The sequence below is a fragment of the Mirounga leonina genome, unplaced genomic scaffold, assembly GCF_011800145.1.
Source record: "Mirounga leonina isolate KUSES-001 unplaced genomic scaffold, KU_Mleo_1.0 Mir_173, whole genome shotgun sequence".
Taxonomy (NCBI): domain Eukaryota; kingdom Metazoa; phylum Chordata; class Mammalia; order Carnivora; family Phocidae; genus Mirounga; species Mirounga leonina.
In genome coordinates, this window is record NW_023270447.1 from 9,297,621 (window position 1) to 9,315,898 (window position 18,278).

Below are 18,278 nucleotides of genomic sequence, written 5' to 3' on the forward strand. Positions count from 1 at the left end.
CACATAAAAACACACATGCAAAATGCAATATATTACACTGATTCGTTTTGCAAAAAATAGGCTCTATTGTAATTCCACACTGAAAATTATCTCCTTTTAAAACCAAGGGCAAGTCAGGAAGAAAACAGTAACATATTCATTTAGTCATTCATTTAATAAATATTTATTGGGAACCTACTATGTTCTAGGCACTCTCCTAAGCATTGACAATACCCCAGTGAACAAAACGGGCAACAGTCCTACCTTCATGAAGCTTAATTTCTAGTGGAAAAAAGCCAAATAATAAACAGGATGAATAAATAAAATATACTGGGATGCTAACTTGTGATAAATTCTAAGGAGAAAAAAAGTAAATATCAAAAGACAGTAGAAGTAACTAAATGAGAAGAGTAGAAATCTGAGATGGTATGATCAGCAAAGACCTCATGAGAAGGTAAGTTTTTATTTTTATTTATTTTTATTTTTTTATCTTTTTAATTTGAGAAGGTAATTTTTTAAATAAAACAAAAAGGATTTAAAAGATTAAAATTCCACCAGAGAAGAACAAGTCCAAGGTCCTGAGTTGGAAGATTATTTTGTATCTGAGAAAAATGCCCAGGAGAGCAGAGTAGCTCCAGTGACATGAAAAAAGAGAAGAGTTGTAAGGAATGAGATCAGAAAGATAAAAGGAAACCAGATTATGTATAACCTTACAGTTCAACATTTTGACTTTTACCATGCGCAAGACAGGATCTATCAAAAAGTTTTAAGCAGAGAGATAACATAATCTGACATATTTTAATAGAATCATTCTGGTTCAGGAAGTTAAAAATGGACTGAAGTAGTACAAGGTCAACAACTGGTAGCTTTTATAATAAACTAAATGAGAGATGATGATGACTTGGAGCAGCATGGTGGCACTGTGATAGGGTGTAAAATGCTGGGTATATTTTTCAAAGTAGAGACTAGAAGACATGCTGATGGAATTGATAAGAGATGTGGGGGGAAAAAAAAAAGTTAAATTTGAAACCTAACTTTCTGGTCTGACCAACTTAACCATGGATTTGAAATGGGAAGACTATAGGAATGTCTGCATGTATGTGTTTTATTTTATTTTATTTTATTTATTTATTTATTTATTTATTTATTTATTGGTTTTGCGTTGTCTGCTGGAGATGGGGAAGGAGCTCATTTTTTAACATGTTCAATTTAAGATGTCTATTAAACATCCCAGTGGAGATGTCAAGTAGATAATTGGATATACAGGTCTGAATTGATAGGAGAGGTCTGCTAGGAAGAAATGAATTTGGGAGTCATTAGCATATAGATGAGGAAGATTCAACAAAGAGACAAAAAGATAGGTCAGGAAGTAGGAGAAAAACTAGGTTGTGTGATATCCTTGAAGCCAAGTGAAGAAATTACTTCAAGGAGGAGAAAGTAAAAGTCTAATGAATGCTGCTCATAGGTCAAGAAAGTTGAGGTCTGAGATTTGACTACAAGATGTGGGATCATTTAGCAATGTGGGGATCATCGGTAGCTCTGATAAAAATAATACCAGTGGAGTAGAGAAGTGTGGACAAAAACCTGATTAGAAAGAAATAAATTAAAGATGGTGAGTATAGACAACTCTTTCAAGAATGTATGCTATAAAGATGTGAGAAATAGGGGAATAAATAGATATAAAATAGGATCAAGAAAGTACTGTTTGAATGTAAAATAAGAGATATAAGGGAGTGATCCATTAAAGAGGGACGATTTCTCAATGTCAGAAAGAATTAAGAGAGCTGTCTTTGAATAGGTCAGATGGATGTGATCTAGGGCAGGCTACTCAAACGGTGGTCCAAAAATGACTGGGAGACTGTCAGAAATGCAAATTATTTGACCCGATGTTAGAGCCAATAAATAAGACCTAAGGGTGGGACCTAAGGTTGTAGGTCTTAACAAACTTTTCAGGTAATTCCTATGCATGATACTCTGAAAGGTATTGACCTAGTGCAAAGGGGAGGGATCAATCTCACCTAGAACACAGACAATTCATCTGTAACAGGAGAAAAGGTGGTGTATGTGGGCTTAGGTGAGGTGGGTAAGTAGATATGGTAGTGGGACCTTACGGAAAATTTTCTAGTAATTACTCTGACTTCTTAATGAAGGAGGAAGCATGAATACTAGTCCCTTTTTCTGCTTTGAGTTGGACTATTAGTTCCAGAAACCCAGAGTGACATTGTGTTGCATAGCAGAGTTGTATTAATGTCCTCATATCCTCCAAGCCCAACTCAATTACCCCTTGAAAAGACAAACTTCCCACCTTTTCAGGGCCTAATGTTCCTTAAACTGATCTACATTTTCTGGCCCTGCCTCAATCATGCCATTTCTTACCAAAAAATAAGGCTACCATTTATGGAGCATCCGCCATGCTACAGGCACTTTTAAATATATTCTCTCATTCAGTCCTTCCACATTGATTCATTTATCCATTATTTTACAGATGAGAAAACAGGATACTCATAAATGGAACTGTTTATTTACCTAATCATTCACAAACCACGCTCTCCAGGGAATACAGCATCACCAAAGTGATTTCAACACAAGCACTCTGTTTTCCTCAATTTTATGCCACTCCTCCTACTTCGCCTACTTAAGTTGCTAACAGGAGTCCACTTTGTTTTTCCAGAGGTTACTTTAGAGTAACTGTTCTTTTAGCCAATCAATACAATTCATCTTTCAGTATATTACCCAAATACTACTCTCCTCCCCGGATTCTCCTCCCCCTCCCCCTTCTTTCCTCCCTCCTCCTCCTTCCCCTTCTTCATCAATCAATCCCTACAGTCCTATCTTTACAACTACATCTAATATGCCATTTCCCTCTCTTTCTCAAACCATCCACAAAGTTTAAATTTTTTAAATTACAAAAATAAAGTATGAGTAGCCTATTCCTTCTTAAATTTTTTATTATTGAACAAGTAATATGAGTCTCTCATTTTGCCTAAAGTCAAACTTTTTGGTTTTCTATCATATTTTATGTGCCCATCAGGGCTTTTCATGTATTTACTGCCTAAGCTGGGTTCACCAAAAACCCACACATACCTACTACACAAATAGCCCCCAAACTAGAAAGTGTTTTGAGCTTTAAAATATTGTTAAACATTTGTGCTCTAAATCAAGTGGAAAAAATTCCAATGACAGAATATGCCAGTATTATATAAGATCACCTGTAAGTTTTTCTTGGTCAATATTTGCTTATTAATTATTTATCATATAGGTTTACCATGAAACATTTTCTAGGTAATAAAAGACAGGCTACCATAAAAAAAATCTAATGAATATATTCATTAATCAATATCTTTCAACAGTCCATGAGCAATAATGCACTGTTGTGGGTTTTATAGTTATTGACCTAACTGAGATTAAAAAAAAAAATAAGTGTGTAGTCAGGTCACGTTTTCTGTTAGATTACTAGATATAGTAATTTTTTCACTATTTTCTAGTGATAGAACTTTTCTTATTATTTTTCAAGAAAAGCATATAGGTAATCATGTACAGGTAGTCAAATCTAGATATTATCTTAAAGTCTAAATAAAATCATTGGTAGTTTAATAAGACAGTGTGTGGCTAAATTAACCACTTTTGTCATCTATGTAGGACACATTATTTTTACTAGGCCCTTGTGATCTAGTGAAATTAACTCTTTTCTGAACTCCATATGTATGGTACATTACCATTCAGGGATTTCCTCTACCATAGGTGACTCTTCACTGGTATGTGACAATTGTATTTCTTATCCTGATGAATATTCACCACCCAAACCCCAAATCTGAAATTCACCCACGTAACTTCCTCTCCCTCACTTCTTACATCTATTCAATCACTAAGTGCTATCAATTCACCTCAAATCTTCATGGAATCCATCCTTTTGAAGTTCACGAAGTTTCTTAGTCCCGGAACTCATCCTTTTTTGCCTGAACTAGGAGAACATGCCCTTAAGTGAACTTTTTGTCTCGGATTTGCTTTGCTGTTCCTGCAATACCCATCTGTCTATCCTCTATCACAAAAACGCCAAAGTAATAATAATTTGAGATATAAATCTCAATGACTAATGACTTCACTGCTTTACTCTAAATTCTTGAATTACATACAAGATAATTTCCGAACATCTTTGGGTGACCCTGAAGGTCTGGGAGCTGGTCACTGCCAGTATTTCCAACTTCATCTCTTGCTACTTACTCCATCACCACCATTCACACTATTCTTATGGAACTTCTGTAACCACAGGGTTTCTTGCCCTGAAAACAGGTTGTTACTTCTACATAGAATAATCACCTCCCCCATCTGCAAACTAGAACTCAACTTCTGAAATGGAAATTATTATGATAATCACTTCACTGGATTATGAGAGCACAGCAAACTATTTAGCTCTTTACAAATAGTAGCTATTTTTATTTCCCACAGCTAATAATCATTATAATTTAAGCTTTTTTATTTCAATGTGTGCCATTTAAACCTATTCTAAAAACAACACATTATAGATTTGATGTTATTGATAAACACCACTGAATTATAAACTTTCACTGCTGTTCTCTTTCCATTCTTTAGTTACTTGAATCTCTGAGAAATTACAAGCATTCCATTTGTGTTGTTTTTCTTTTTTTTCTTTCTTTTTAAAGTATGCATTTTTCTTTTTTTTTTAAAGATTTATTTATTTATTCATTTGAGAGAGAGAGAGAGGAGGAGCAGAGGGAGAGGGACAAGCAGACTCTGCACCCAGCACTGAGCCCGATGAGGGGCTCGATTTCACAACCTCGAGATCATGACCTGAGTCGAAATCAAGAGTTGGACACTTAACCAACTGAGCCACCCAGGCGCCCCTCTTCTTTTTTTTTAATTTGCAAATAAGAGCACTGGTTCCCCTGACATTCAATCCTATATTCTTCTAAAGATACTATTATTTTGTTGACTGATAGTTCATTAATAACTATAATTACCAGCTGCATGTTGCATCTTAAATTATCTAGCAATTGCATGTATATTAGTTTTCAATTCTGGAAATTAAGCTCTTGAAAAGACACTTCCCCCTCCTAAATCAGGTAAAGTTCCAGGTGTACTTTTCAAATAATTAGATTTGTAAATCCACTTTGCTTTTTGTTATTGCCACATTGTAATACTAATGCAAAATTTCACAGTCCTTTCTATGAATACTCTTATTCAAGGCTAACTTTAATATATAAACTATTGTGCTTTTATCCTTATTGATCTCTCATATCATATGATTTCTGAAAGACACAAATAAGTAATATTAGGTTTTCTAAGCCTGTGGTTAAAAAAAAAAAAATAAGAGTCAACTAAAATCATTTGGAGGAAAAAAAAAAAAAAAAAAGCCTAAATTCCTAGGTAATAGAAGCAAGAAAGACCTGAGGAGTCTCTTAAAGCTCTTTTTGAGAATAAAAGGCATACACACCTCTATAAATATGTATCTTTTTCAATTTTATTAAAGACATTTCCTTTATTTCTCCTGCCAAACTGTTTATGAAATATATATATCTTTGGCTGAGAATTCAAGCTACAAACAATTCCAGAATTCTCCTAAGGAATCAAAATAGTATGTTTCCTTCTTATAACAGGTTCCTTTTCATTTAATTTTCATTCAGCCATATTTCCCTTCATGTCTTCTTCTCTACATTTTTTTCATTTTAGAACACATATATTATACAAGACAAGGGCCTCTGATTTATTCCATTCAGGACCTGAGATTTGGATATGGGCAATTCATAGTATTTGTAAAAAGAATATAATAATACTATCCATAAGCCCCAAATTCAAAATACACATTTGCCAACGGAACTCTAATAAACAGATCATTGAATTTTAAAGCTGAAAGGGGCCTTGGAGAGCATGGAGTCCAAACCTGAAAAATGAAAGCCAAAGAATGTTAAGTCACTGGCCAGTCACTCAACTAACCAGAGGAGAAAAGGACTGGACCCTCAGGCTCCCTAAGGCCAAGTTCTGTGCTCTTTTTTAATAAGTCACATGTTTTCTCATGACAGACTTCTGGTATTGGTCTGTCATTCTTCACAAGGTGAAAATACAGTTAAGGGAGTTTGTCTTTTGTCTGACCAACTAGGAAGCATTCACTCTTCTTTTTTTTTTTTTTTTTTTGAAGCATTCATTCTTAAAAGCAAAACTGGAAACATGAAATTTCCATAACAAAAGCTTTTCTCTAAGGCTGCCTTTTCTGTCTATTCACAAGTAAGTTGCCTAGGGTAATGTTCACAGGCAGTAGCTATTAATCTTTGACTTTTTTTTTTTTTAGAGGCAACAATGTTAATTTTAGGTTACTGTTAAAAAAACTTTAAAATCTCTTACTCTCAATATCTGATCATCTTGGAAATTCTTTGCAAACTTTGTTTTCATGCTCTGCCTAAAAGTATTCTGTCTACGCTGGGAGAAATCTGTAGATATTAAGTTTGATGTTTGAAATGTGCACTTTGGCAGACCTCCATCTAAAGGTGTATTTTTTATGAACAATAAAGAGCAGCTGATTATACTCACAGAAACCCCAGAGGAAATAGATTCTGTTGATGGAAACTGACTACAGGGGAACAGGAAGAGCTCAACTTTCCCTCTCCCTCCAACCTTCGCTCTCATAATTACCAACCAAGCCCTATCAAGAATATTTCCTTTAATGAACGAGCAAAGTGTTGGGAAAGGAAGGGAAAGGAAGAGCAAGGCACTTCCCATGAGGGTGGGGGGAAAGAGGTTCTGTGAGCTTTCCCCAGCGATTAGAGCTGGGCAAGTTGATCTCTTTTCATGCTGTGGATGAGGCGTGCTGCAGTCACGCCTCCCGCTGCTAGCCCAGCACCGGGATCTTAATCAGTCACTATGAAAACTCATTAGCTCCACAGCAATGAGTCCTCCACTGCTGAAGCTTGGCGCTGTGCTTAGTACCATGGCAATGATCTCAAACTGGATGTCCCAAACTCTCCCATCCTTGGTAGGACTGAACACCACGAGGCTGTCGACGCCAGATACTCTAGTAAGTCACTCCGGTGGGTTTGGCCATCTTGGGAAGTAAGTGCATTAAACCAGTGGGCTTGATTTTGTAAACTGCAAAGGCTGAGATTTTGCTTCTCTGTTTACAGGGCGGCTTCAGTGATACAATATTTATGGGCTAACTTTAGTCATGGATATTTCTTTGTGAACACTTTAAAGCTACACCAAAAAAATAAATGGACTGTCTGAGAAATTAGCTGTGAAAGGAAATACTTGACTCGTTAAATACTTAAGACTGATAAGCTTTAACTTAACTATATTAACCTGAGGTTTGGAAGGATTCTTTAAGAAATGTGTTTTGTTTTTTTATCATTTTACTTCTTTTAATGTCTGTAAAATTCCCGTAATTTTTCCTACAGAGTATGCTATTGAGTATATTCTGTCTAACCTAGTTTTCCTATAGCAGGTTCTTCCTTGGAATTCAATTCTTAGGACTGTTTGCAATGCCTTCAGTCCGAGAAACCAACCTCTTTTAAACACAAATTTAAAAACCTCAGCAATTTGAAGCCTGCCAAAAAGACCTTAAGAGAGCTAAGAAACATAAGCAATATAAAACTTACTTGATAAATCATCTCCCTTTAATTGTTTAATTTTTTATAAAGACTCTCCTATCACAAGTCTTGCTCCTATAGCCTTCACTCACCTAAAATTAATGTCGTTTTAACCCTTCCCACATTATAACGAAGTCTTTTCTGGTAGTTTGAACCATGGTTTAGTTAGCAATACTCTAAAACCTTTCAAATAAAAATGAAAACTACTGGTTTTTCAGACAAAAGTTACAAATTCAAACAGAAGGAATATCCTCGAAAAATCATTTCCCTGCTCTCAGATAAAAAGATACAGAAAGAATTAGTATATGGAGCTCTTTACCTTATCTTTATCTTACCTTTTTATCCTATCTTTTATTTTTAATCGCTGGATTTTGCCATTAGATCGAAAAGTCCGATACTAAAAGAAAAGCAACCTTCCATTTTCAAGACTTATTTGCAGGTACTACTAATAATTAATCTATCAATGTGTAATTAACTGAATAGAGCCAAATAAAAATTAATTACATAATTTGCTAGATTCAGCCAGTGCTTAGGGCGTGGGCAGAGCACATGTGAAGCACACTTTGACCCACTTTTATGTTTATCTCCCTTAGGTCATTTAAGTCACCTTAAATCGCCTGCGGTTGAAATTCCCCTCCTTACCTGCATGATGTATGTATGGCAAGAGGGACGTAAAAGAGATTTCTAGCTATAAAGAAAGCATGATATGTCATCAGTAAACAATTATAAAATCAAATCAATTTACATTAATATACACTGAGCCAAATTTTCTCAATGTTCAAGAACCTGACAGTTCTCAACAACTTAGTTGTTGAATTAACTCTTTCAGAAAATGAATCTAAACTAAGAAATTCATGAATGAGTTATACTCCAAACTTCATAGCTTGGTTCTGATATGTGTATTTTTTTGTGTATGTAGACATCGGTTTTCTTATTTCCTATTGTTGCTGATGGAGGAGAATCAAATTTCCAAAAGTATGCATGATCCTTTTAGGACTTCTAGTTATCTTATAAGGTTAAAGTAAATTCATTTTCTTTACTTCCTGATGAGTAATCTGTTGGTTGAAAAATATAAAGCATTGCTATGGTCTGTGAAGGTTCTGATACAGCCAAATCCTCCTTTGGGTGACAAAAAAAAAAAAAAAAAACCTCAGGGAAGTTTACACTGTGGTGTTCTTCACTAGAAAGGAGAAACCAGCTTGCAAAAGCTTTTTTTTTTTTTTAATGTTTTACAAAAGTGGCATACTTTACAGAACAATGGCTATGACATTTCCCTACCTTAATTATTCAAGATAATTGCTCATACCTTATGATTCCTACAGTGAAAAATGAATGAATCTGTATTTCCTAGATTAAGATCATAAAATGTTAATGGTGGAAAGGATTTCTGAAACCATCCAGGCCAGTTATCTTCACACTATTTTTGGCAGTGGTGCCTTTTTTACAAATTAAATCTTATGTAATACACAATGAATAAATATTTGTTGAGTGAAACTTGAAGTGGAAATCCAATCTGTAAAACAGATCATGGGTCAAATAATAAATGATGGGGGGGCATTTATCGGGCCTCCACCATCTGCTCCCTCCCCACACAATCAACCCCTTGCCCTAGGCAAGATTCCTCCAGAGAAACCTTCTAGCACTCGAGCTCAAATGGAAATATGAATGATCTAATCCAACCTCCTCATGCTGCAAGTGGGAGGAATGACCCAAAATGTGTAAGTGACTAAACAGCTGGTGAATAAGAGAGCCAAGGGAAGAAGAAAATCACCTGACCACAGTCCTGATCAGAGGAGTGGTCTCATCCCTAACTAGTCCTTACCCCGTCTGGCCCTGGTGCCACAGTAGGTTCGTTTTGCCCTGATCAGATGGTTTCCTATCACCCTGGACTCCACTTCCCTTCAATGGAAGGGTAAGAGTGCCCTTCCTAGTAGATTTAGTTAGGATATCCTGCCCTTTTTAACATTCTTGCTGTATGTCCTCACTTTAGACAGTATGAATGGGATGAGCCTGAAATTGTGTAAACATCAAAAACAAAAACAAACAACAAAAAAAGAGTAGGTCTTAAAATTTGTTTTATGAGTGTTTATGGAATGTGCAGATGGCAAAAAGTACAGATTTACACAAATACGAAGTCTTTCTTTAGAAGGGTAGTTTCAAGTAACCTGGAAAAAAAAAGAGTTTCCATGATTAAATGCAATTAAATCTGTTTATAGCAAGTGTCTCTGAAATAGGCAGTGTGCGTTTGATTGTCTCAAAAGCTGAAAGAGGTTTTTAAATTTCCAGGATATTTTTGTTAGTAAGCAGTTAAATACAGCTCCTTATTAGGGGACTATGCTCCCTCTCGTTTTTGTTAAAATCTAGAAACATTTCTTTACTCTCCTCTTTGGCCCTATTTTCTTTCTTCTTTCCTTTCTTTTTTCTTTCCAATTTATCACTGGGCCCATCAGCCTTTGGAGAAGCTGGTGTCTGCAGAGGTGAAGCCTTGGCTCTCAGAACGCTCAGACTCCCTCTGGCACTTCTCTCTGACACAGGGTAACTGCCCCTTGAGGCTGAGCTTCTGAGAAATCCCCCACGCTGTGGACTCCACACCAGGAAGAACCTGGAAAAGAGCAATTAAATAAGCAGAGGACGTTCAGCAGACACCAGCTGTTCCCAGTCAGCCCGACTGCTGTGGTGGGAAGAGGCCTCAAAGGGAACCTGTGGGCATAAATGATTTGTTTTGCTACAGTTTCAAACATCTATCTGACTTCTCCTCATAAATAACTTCTTCACTGAGTTAATCAGTTTTAAGTTCTGTAAAATGAGTAGAATACCCTGACACAAACTCTCCATACTTTCTAAATTTCTATTCTCAACTCACCAACTTTTTTTCAGTCTGCATGAAGACACCTGACTTCTGTGTTTTACAGTTTTTCTTCCTCAAATCCTTAGGCAATATCCCTTTTTGTGAAAGGGCAACTAAACAAACTAAGGAGTGGGAGATGGATGAGAAAAACAACTGCAAATCTTGAGAGCCACAGAGAAAGTGATAATTGCCTTTTTAGAGAAGAAAAGTGAACAAGAGTAGCTGTATTCCTGTTTAAGTACTTAAAGCAGAAGTAGGGCCAAAAGAGGAAAATTACAAAGACAGAAGCTCAGATCAAGCCCCTCAGCTTTCCACCAGTGGAAGGCGCTGCCTATGAGGCAGTGAAATTCTTATCATGCAGAGTTCGAGTGGAAACACAAGAACAGACAGAAGCGTGACTGAGTGGAAAGACACAGGACCAGGTCTGACCTCTGAGTCTTTCCCAACTCTAAATCTTTGTGATTTCCAGAACATGAATACAGCTGTTCAACCAACCTAAATCTTAGATCTTTGGTTTTTTTGTTTGTCATTTGTTTTTGTTGTTGTTGTTGTTTTAGTAGTCGTTTTTCTTAGAGCCTTGAGGCTTTCCTGAGTGAAAATATGCATTTATTTCAGTTCTAACTAGTCTCATAAGAAATAGGAAGAAAACTGTTATGCAGTGACATCTTTATTAACACATCCTCTGGAACACAACTTCGTTCAGCATGGTCTGTCAACATCTCTCCCATTCCTTTCCTCACATTTCTCCTCTCTTCACAACTAGAGCCATGAGCATGCTAAACCACATTTCACTCTCTGAGACCAAACATGTCCTCAGACAAAAAATTTATAAGGGGTTTCATCATCAGTTAGGTATCTCCACTCTAAATCAAATAGGGGCTAATAAATGGATTTTTCTCTGCTTTATTTTGTATACCTTGTACACCACTTCCAACAGGTAGATTCCTTATTCTTTTTTGCCTCAGTCTGTACTTCTATGAAATGCCTAGAAACTCAAGATAAAACATAAGACCTAGCAACATTCAACTAGCTGATCCGGTTCCCTTGGAAGGATCAGAATTCTGTCCTTCGCCCGCCTCTCCACCTGGGCCCTGATAAATGATTGCAGAGCCCACCACAGGAACATCCAGTTGTCTTGCTGAGTCTTTACTGCTAACAGCTCCTCTGGGGTACCAATCGCTACTTATTTCCATACTGTTTAGATAATGCCCTCCATCTGCCTGCGTGCACTTCCTCCAAAGAAAATTTTTTGGCTCTTGGTGAGTGGACATAGACTATCTGTCCGCATTTATCTGCAGAGGATGGGAGTAAAGACTCTGGGCTGACAGTTGAAGAAAACTGGGTCTGAGGTCCTATACACGACATTTACTAAATGGATGACTTGAAAAAAATGCTTATGTTGATTTTCAATTTCCTCATAACTAAGATAATGTCTATGTCAAAGGAAGGGTAGTTGTTTCAAAAATAATGAGATTAATACAAAGGGTGGGATTTTATAAACAGAAAAACAAACTGAAATGCAAGATATTTTTATTTATTTTTACTCTTACCTCGGTATCTTTCTTTTCTGGTACAAAGCCGCTGGAGTTTTGGGAAAACTCTCACACAGTAGCTACCAAAGCATAGCTTTGTAATTAAATTATAAGGAAAGAATCCAGACTTGAAATCTAATTGTTAAAATTATCATTTTAATTCTCCTATTTAGAGCATTCTTAAATATTTCATGAGTTCTGCAATATTAAAAACTGCTAAATAGTTCATTTAGTTCTTCTAATTAACACAAAAGGTTCAAAGAGAACTGAATCAGTAACCACTATGATTAGCAATGCTTTGGATAGTAATAAACCACATGCACCCTCCAGGTCCAAGCACTGGCCTTCACAGCAGTTCCCAAAATGCTTTCAGGGTTATCTTTAGCATTTATAAAAGGCAATTTCAGATAACTGGTGGTGCAGTGTAGTGGTTAAACTCTCAGACTCTGACATCAAACTGACATCAAACCACAAATCCCAGCTCTCCTGACTACCCCCTGCATGACCTTGAGCAAGTTCCTTACGGTCTTTAAGTCTCACTTCCCTCATCTATAAAATGGGTAAAATAACATAACCTCATCCATAAGGTTAGTGTGATATTCAAAGGCAATAGTACATGTGAACTGCCAAGTAATGGCTAGAGCTCCATAAATGTTTGCTATGGGGGTATAGCTCAGTGGTAGAGCATTTGACTGCATAAATGTTTGCTATTACTTTGAGTTCTACAGACACCTGAATAATTGCTCTTGTAAGTTAAAATGGCAGGTCTTTTTTCATTGGTATCCAAAAATTGTCTAAATATTTCCTTCCACCTGAGGTCTTAGTTGGTTTTATTTTGACCCTCTTTTCAATGCCAGTTATAGATACCCTAAAAGAGAGCACTAGAGATGCTCATAAAGCTTCCTTTATTTATCACTGATCCTGACAAAGAGGTCTCTATCAAAACCCACAGGACTGTCAGGCACTCATCTTTTATATCAGCATTTTTCTCTTTTGAGTTACCTTTTTCTTGCCCAAGAGGTAACTTGTTATAGTTGAGATCATTCAAACTAACTCTGTAGTAGATAAGGTCATGGCTCTTTTCAGTGATTCTTACAAGAAGACAACTGGAAGTACAAACAAGGCTGGAGTCTACTTTTATTAAGCTGACACTTGAGGGAGAATGCTAAATGAACATCAAACCGTATTCACCTTTCCTGTTTCCGTCATTCTAGAGAGCAAATGACACCTTGCCCTGTCGTGATAAGCTCTTCACTAGTTGGCCAAACACTTGGGAGTGAACACCAATATTAATGCTGCCAGGTTTAATTATCAGTGTTTGCACTGCTGTTAAAGATATTTTAATATTATAATTGGGTGACCTGAGCTCCTTTATCCAAAAGCTAAATTTATCCTAGTGACAAGATTTAATTTTCTAACATACTGGAGATTTGTGTCCAATGTTAGGTGAGGTCTAACTGAAACTACAGGACCTATGTCTAGATATTTAAGCCTCATACTGTTACTTAGTTTAAACCTCTAATTGTATCACTGAAACTACTCTGCTAAACCATTCCCATCTCCATTCTGTGATCTCTGCATTTTTCTTCTTTAATACAAAAAGGGTAACACAATAATCTTTAAGATGCTATCTGACTCTAAGGCACGCAGGGGTGGCTCAGTCGTTAAGCGTCTGCCTTCGGCTCAGGTCATGATCCCAGGGTCTTGGGATCAAGCCCTGCATCAGGTTCCCTGCTCAGCGGGAAGCCTGCTTCTCCCTTTCCCACTCCCCCTGCTTGTGTTCCCTCTCTTGCCATCTCTCTCTCTGTCAAATAAATAAATAAAACATTTAAAAAAATAAAAAAGATGTTGACTCTAATAATATATAATTTTAAGTACATCTTTCTATCCTAACTGGATATTCAGGCATAAATGCTAGAAGGGATAAGAGAATGAAAAAGAAAGGAATAATAATGAATCCAATGCTTCAGAAATAAAAGGCAGCATAGGAAGCCTCCATGAATTATCTGAAAAGGTAGATTAAAAAGAGCACTGGCACCATTTGCTTCTCATTATAGATCAAGGACAAGGACTATGACATCTTCAAGAGTTTCTTGAGTTTATAACTTATAGCTTCTCTGATATTTGTTCATGATTGTTGTCAGAATGCCTATCAGCTCCCTCTAGTGATTATTGCTGAAGCCCTTGAAAAGAAAAAGAACTGTGTGTTGGTTGATGGTATGCAGTGATCTGGGACCTGGGACAGGATAGGTAGGAAACTGTATCAGTATCCACTGTGAATTCTAGCGACAGAAGATCTCACAGGCGAGAGCAGATCTGTGGAGAGGGAAGTCAGCCTGCATTAGTTCTTTAAAGAGTCTGCTTTTAGCCTGGCAAAACACTCCAGGTCTATAGGCAAACAGCAGCTGAGTCCAGTAACACTGGGCATTTTGCAAGACAATCCTCTGCTGGCCTCTCTTCGCCTCCTGTTCCTAACAGCATCTCAGTTCCCAACCCTTAGCCCTTCTCTCACTCTTCCTCAGCCTTGACCCTCCAATCTGATTCATTAAATACCTTATTTTCTAGACTAAATTCATCTCCCTCTTCTCCTGATCATACAAGAAATACCTACCAGCTGAATCCCTGGAAACCATAGAAAGGCTGATGAATTTCTGATCCTAGCTATAGAAGTAAGCCAGAACTTAGCTAGAAAGAGGCCCACTGATTTTTCTGATATTTCCACAGGAAAAACAAATTCAGATCAAATTGGATGGTTTGTCTATGTAACATCTGTTAGGTAGTTTTTTCAATATACATGACTGACCTTTAAAAACAATTATCTTGCTGTTCAACATCAGACTGATATGGCATTGTAATTAAAAGCAGGGCTCTAGAGCTGCACTGTCCAATAAGGAGGCCACATGTAGCTATTGAGCATTTGAGATGTGGCTAATCTAAATTGAGGTAAGTCGTAAGTATAAAATGCACAGTTTCAAAGACAGTACAAAAAAAAGAGGAAAAATAATGTAAAGTATCTCATGAATAATTTTTATATTGATTACATGTTGAAATATTTTGGATATACTGAGTTAAATAAAATACATTAAGATTATTTCTTTTTCCTTTTTCAAGCCTATTAGAAAAGTTAAAATTATTATATTTCCATTTGACAGCTGCTCTGGAGCATACTGCCTGGTTTCATACGAGCTCTACTACATCCAAGCTGAGCGTTCCCAGGCAATTTCCTCTTCTGTGAAATGGAAATAATAATTCCTGCTTCTTAGGGTGCTTCTTTGTACTGCTGCATCATCAAAGTCAATGCATGTGATGTGTCCCTTGGAATAGGGCCTGACCTTGAACAGGCTGCATTCTTCAGCCTAGGCAATCCCCAAGGAGAAACCCAATGGAGAGTCAAGCTACTGATAATCGCAGCAGCTGGAGGAATGAATGAGGGCTTCTCTGGGCAGTATATCATGTCATCCGCAGTGACTTCTGTTTGTACAGTGGAGAGTATACGTTTAAAGCACAGTTCTTTCTGCAAAGTAACTAGATAAAAGATGAGGGTACTTATCTTTGTACCTGATAGAATGTACTTGATATGACAGGAACTATCTAGTAGTTGGATATAAACTAAGTGTTGAAATAAGACATATGAAAGGCAAATAGAACACTAGACAATACACATTAAATGCCTAATGAATAATACAGACAATCTTTCAGAAGAAGTAGAAACCATAACGGCTTAGTAAACTGAAGGTTTATAAAACAGGTATTCCAAGCAGGAGAAACAAAATGAATAACATACAAAGATATGAATCAAGGTGGCATCCTTTCAGGACACACACAGACCAATTTGGTTGGAAAGAAGTTTCCTATAGGAAGATATAGGAGGCTGACTTTAAGCTGCCTCCTTCATAGATAGGAAAGCCACTTTAAGCTAGCGTTCTAGAGAGGTAGGGTGGTGATTAAGTGCACAGAAGTAATTTGAGGAGATGAATTTGGCGGACTATGTCAAAATACTCTCCTTAACCTCTCTGGGACTCTGCTTCCTTTGCAAAACCATACTGATCTAATTCTTTTTACCCTATATTCTTATATGCTACTTTTCTAGCTTTATTAATAACTGCCCCTTCAATACACAGGAAGGTCCTTAAGATAGGGCTTTGCTTCAGAATATCACACATGAATAATAATCAGATAAATATATATATATATATATATATATATATATATATATATATATACTACTAACTACCACTTACTGTTGAGAAAGACAAGGTAACAGATCTTATGTAGAAAGACTAGTGATATGTGATTCAGTGGTTATCAGATGCTTCTAAAGTTGCACTAAAATGTCCAAATATGACAAAAAGCATTAGGGAGTGCTGTAGGGTCAGTAAGTAGTTAATAATATGAGCATATAGAAAGAAAAATTCTCCTTCTGGGGGACTGATAAAGAAGGTGTAACTGAATGAAGCTAGGCTACCTATAGAAGTTATTTAATCTCTTTCTAACTTTAAAGAATAAAAACAGAAACTTTAATTATCAAAAAAGATGTTTTGCTTAAAATGTTACAAACCCGGGCGCCTGGGTGGCTCAGTTGGTTAAGCAACTGCCTTCGGCTCAGGTCATGATCCTGGAGTCCCAGGATCGAGTCCCGCATCGGGCTCCCTGCTCAGCGGGGAGTCTGCTTCTCCCTCTGACCCTCTTCCCTCTCGTGCTCTCTGTCTCTCATTCTCTCTCAGATAAATAAGTAAAAATCTTAAAAAAAATAAAATAAATAAAAATAAAATGTTACAAACCCACATTCTCTTTATCCTGTAATGGAGGTCTCTGTTGTGTGTTTGCCATTGGTTTCCTCAGACTCAGATTAGTCCCAAAGAAGGGTGGCAAGTCTACAGTTCAGCACAGGATCCCGACGGACGATGCATATGCACGGTGGTGGCTCCAGAACAAAACTTGTGTTCCCGGGATGCCAAAAGCAGGCAGCTTCGCCAGCTTCTGGAAAAGGTAGGTATCCCCATCCTCCGTGAACTTTTTTTTTTTTTTTTAATCTACCATTCCTTGAAAAGGAAATGTGGGAAAGCAGGCAATGGTGAGGAAGGTCCTTCCAATTTTTGTCCCCCTTCTCAAATAAACTTTTTTTTTTCCCCTTCCTGAAAAGGAGTACCTCAAGCTTCCTGCTCTACTGTTCTACTTATATTACTTTTTACTTTTCTCAATCTTACCTTCTTAAGACTGGTTATCATATATCTTAATATCCAGTTGGTCTATCCTTAAGAAAAAAAAAAGGCAAGCAGTCTTACTCCTATGCCAGAAATTTATCCTCAACTCCCAGGATCACACTAGGCTCTTTGAGCTCATGCATTTGAATCCCATTAACAACCTTGCAAGGAAGTTAAAATAATGGAATGCAATATGCAAGCTTTCTGAACAGATAATGAGTAATTTCAAGTATTTATCATCATTCTCTAAGTCCTTCCTGAACATTAAGCTCTTCAATTTCATTCAATAGCATTTTCTCCATATAATTTACTTAAGCCAGATCCATAACAATCAAATGCAGAATGCCCTTGATTTATTCTTTTTTACAGAAAGAAGTCAGCTCATGAAAGGTTATTTATGTTTAGTTTGAGAAAAAAAAAAAAACAAAACAATGAATGGTTCTTTCAATTATTCTCGTTCAGAATTTCACTGTGTTGGGCTCTGAATATAGTAGGACAGCTGGGTGGCCAGACTGATGGAAGGATGGCAACATGTTGGAATTTTAAATACCTTCAGGGATAATAAGATAACTAAGGTAGTATGTGCTTTTAGAGGACACCATACTCAACAATTCACTCTGTGCAATATCATTTTCATGATCATTCACACAATGATGGCAGTGAATAGGAACTTTTTACGGAAAATTAAGAAGAGCTAGGAAAACGAAAGCATCAAATTTGTTAATAAAGACATGCTGACTTTATGCAATTGCAAGCCGAGCAACAATAACTTCCTTCTACTACCATATAATGAAAATAAATTCCCTCTGTGTACATTACTTGGAAGTCTATTGATGTGCTAAGATTTTAAGAAAGTTTTTTTCTTGTTTTTATACAATGATTAGTCCTGTTTTTCCTCCCCCTCTCCTTAGAGATATCATCAATCTATTGGCTCTCTCTTCTTAAGTCTCTTTTTATAAGATCCCATCTTCCCTTGTTCCTTCAATATCTGTCTCCCAGACAAGAGCAAATGTCATTTTCATTTAAGTTAATGACCCTAGCTAATGTGCCTCTTAGCTATTAGAAAGCATGACATATGAACTGTGATTTCTCTTCGGTATTGCTTACCAATCTTGATTTT

At 36.7% G+C, this 18,278-nt stretch overlaps 1 protein-coding gene across 3 annotated transcripts in view; it reads left to right on the plus strand.

Annotated features, from left to right (window-relative positions):
* The first annotated feature begins 6,877 nt into the window (after nucleotides 1-6,877).
* OLFM3 (olfactomedin 3) overlaps nucleotides 6,878-18,278 on the plus strand; it is a 41,926-nt gene continuing 30,525 nt past the window's right edge. The window contains exons 1-4 of one of the 3 annotated variants that reach the window (XM_035020135.1): nucleotides 6,878-7,023; nucleotides 8,240-8,245; nucleotides 9,356-9,388; nucleotides 16,808-16,943. In XM_035020135.1, coding sequence (XP_034876026.1) covers nucleotides 6,878-7,023; nucleotides 8,240-8,245; nucleotides 9,356-9,388; nucleotides 16,808-16,943 — 321 coding nt within the window. Of the gene's footprint in view, nucleotides 7,024-8,239; nucleotides 8,246-9,355; nucleotides 9,389-12,993; nucleotides 13,015-14,902; nucleotides 14,909-16,796; nucleotides 16,944-18,278 lie in introns of all 3 variants that reach the window. The other 2 variants (XM_035020136.1, XM_035020134.1) reach the window with 2 other exon arrangements.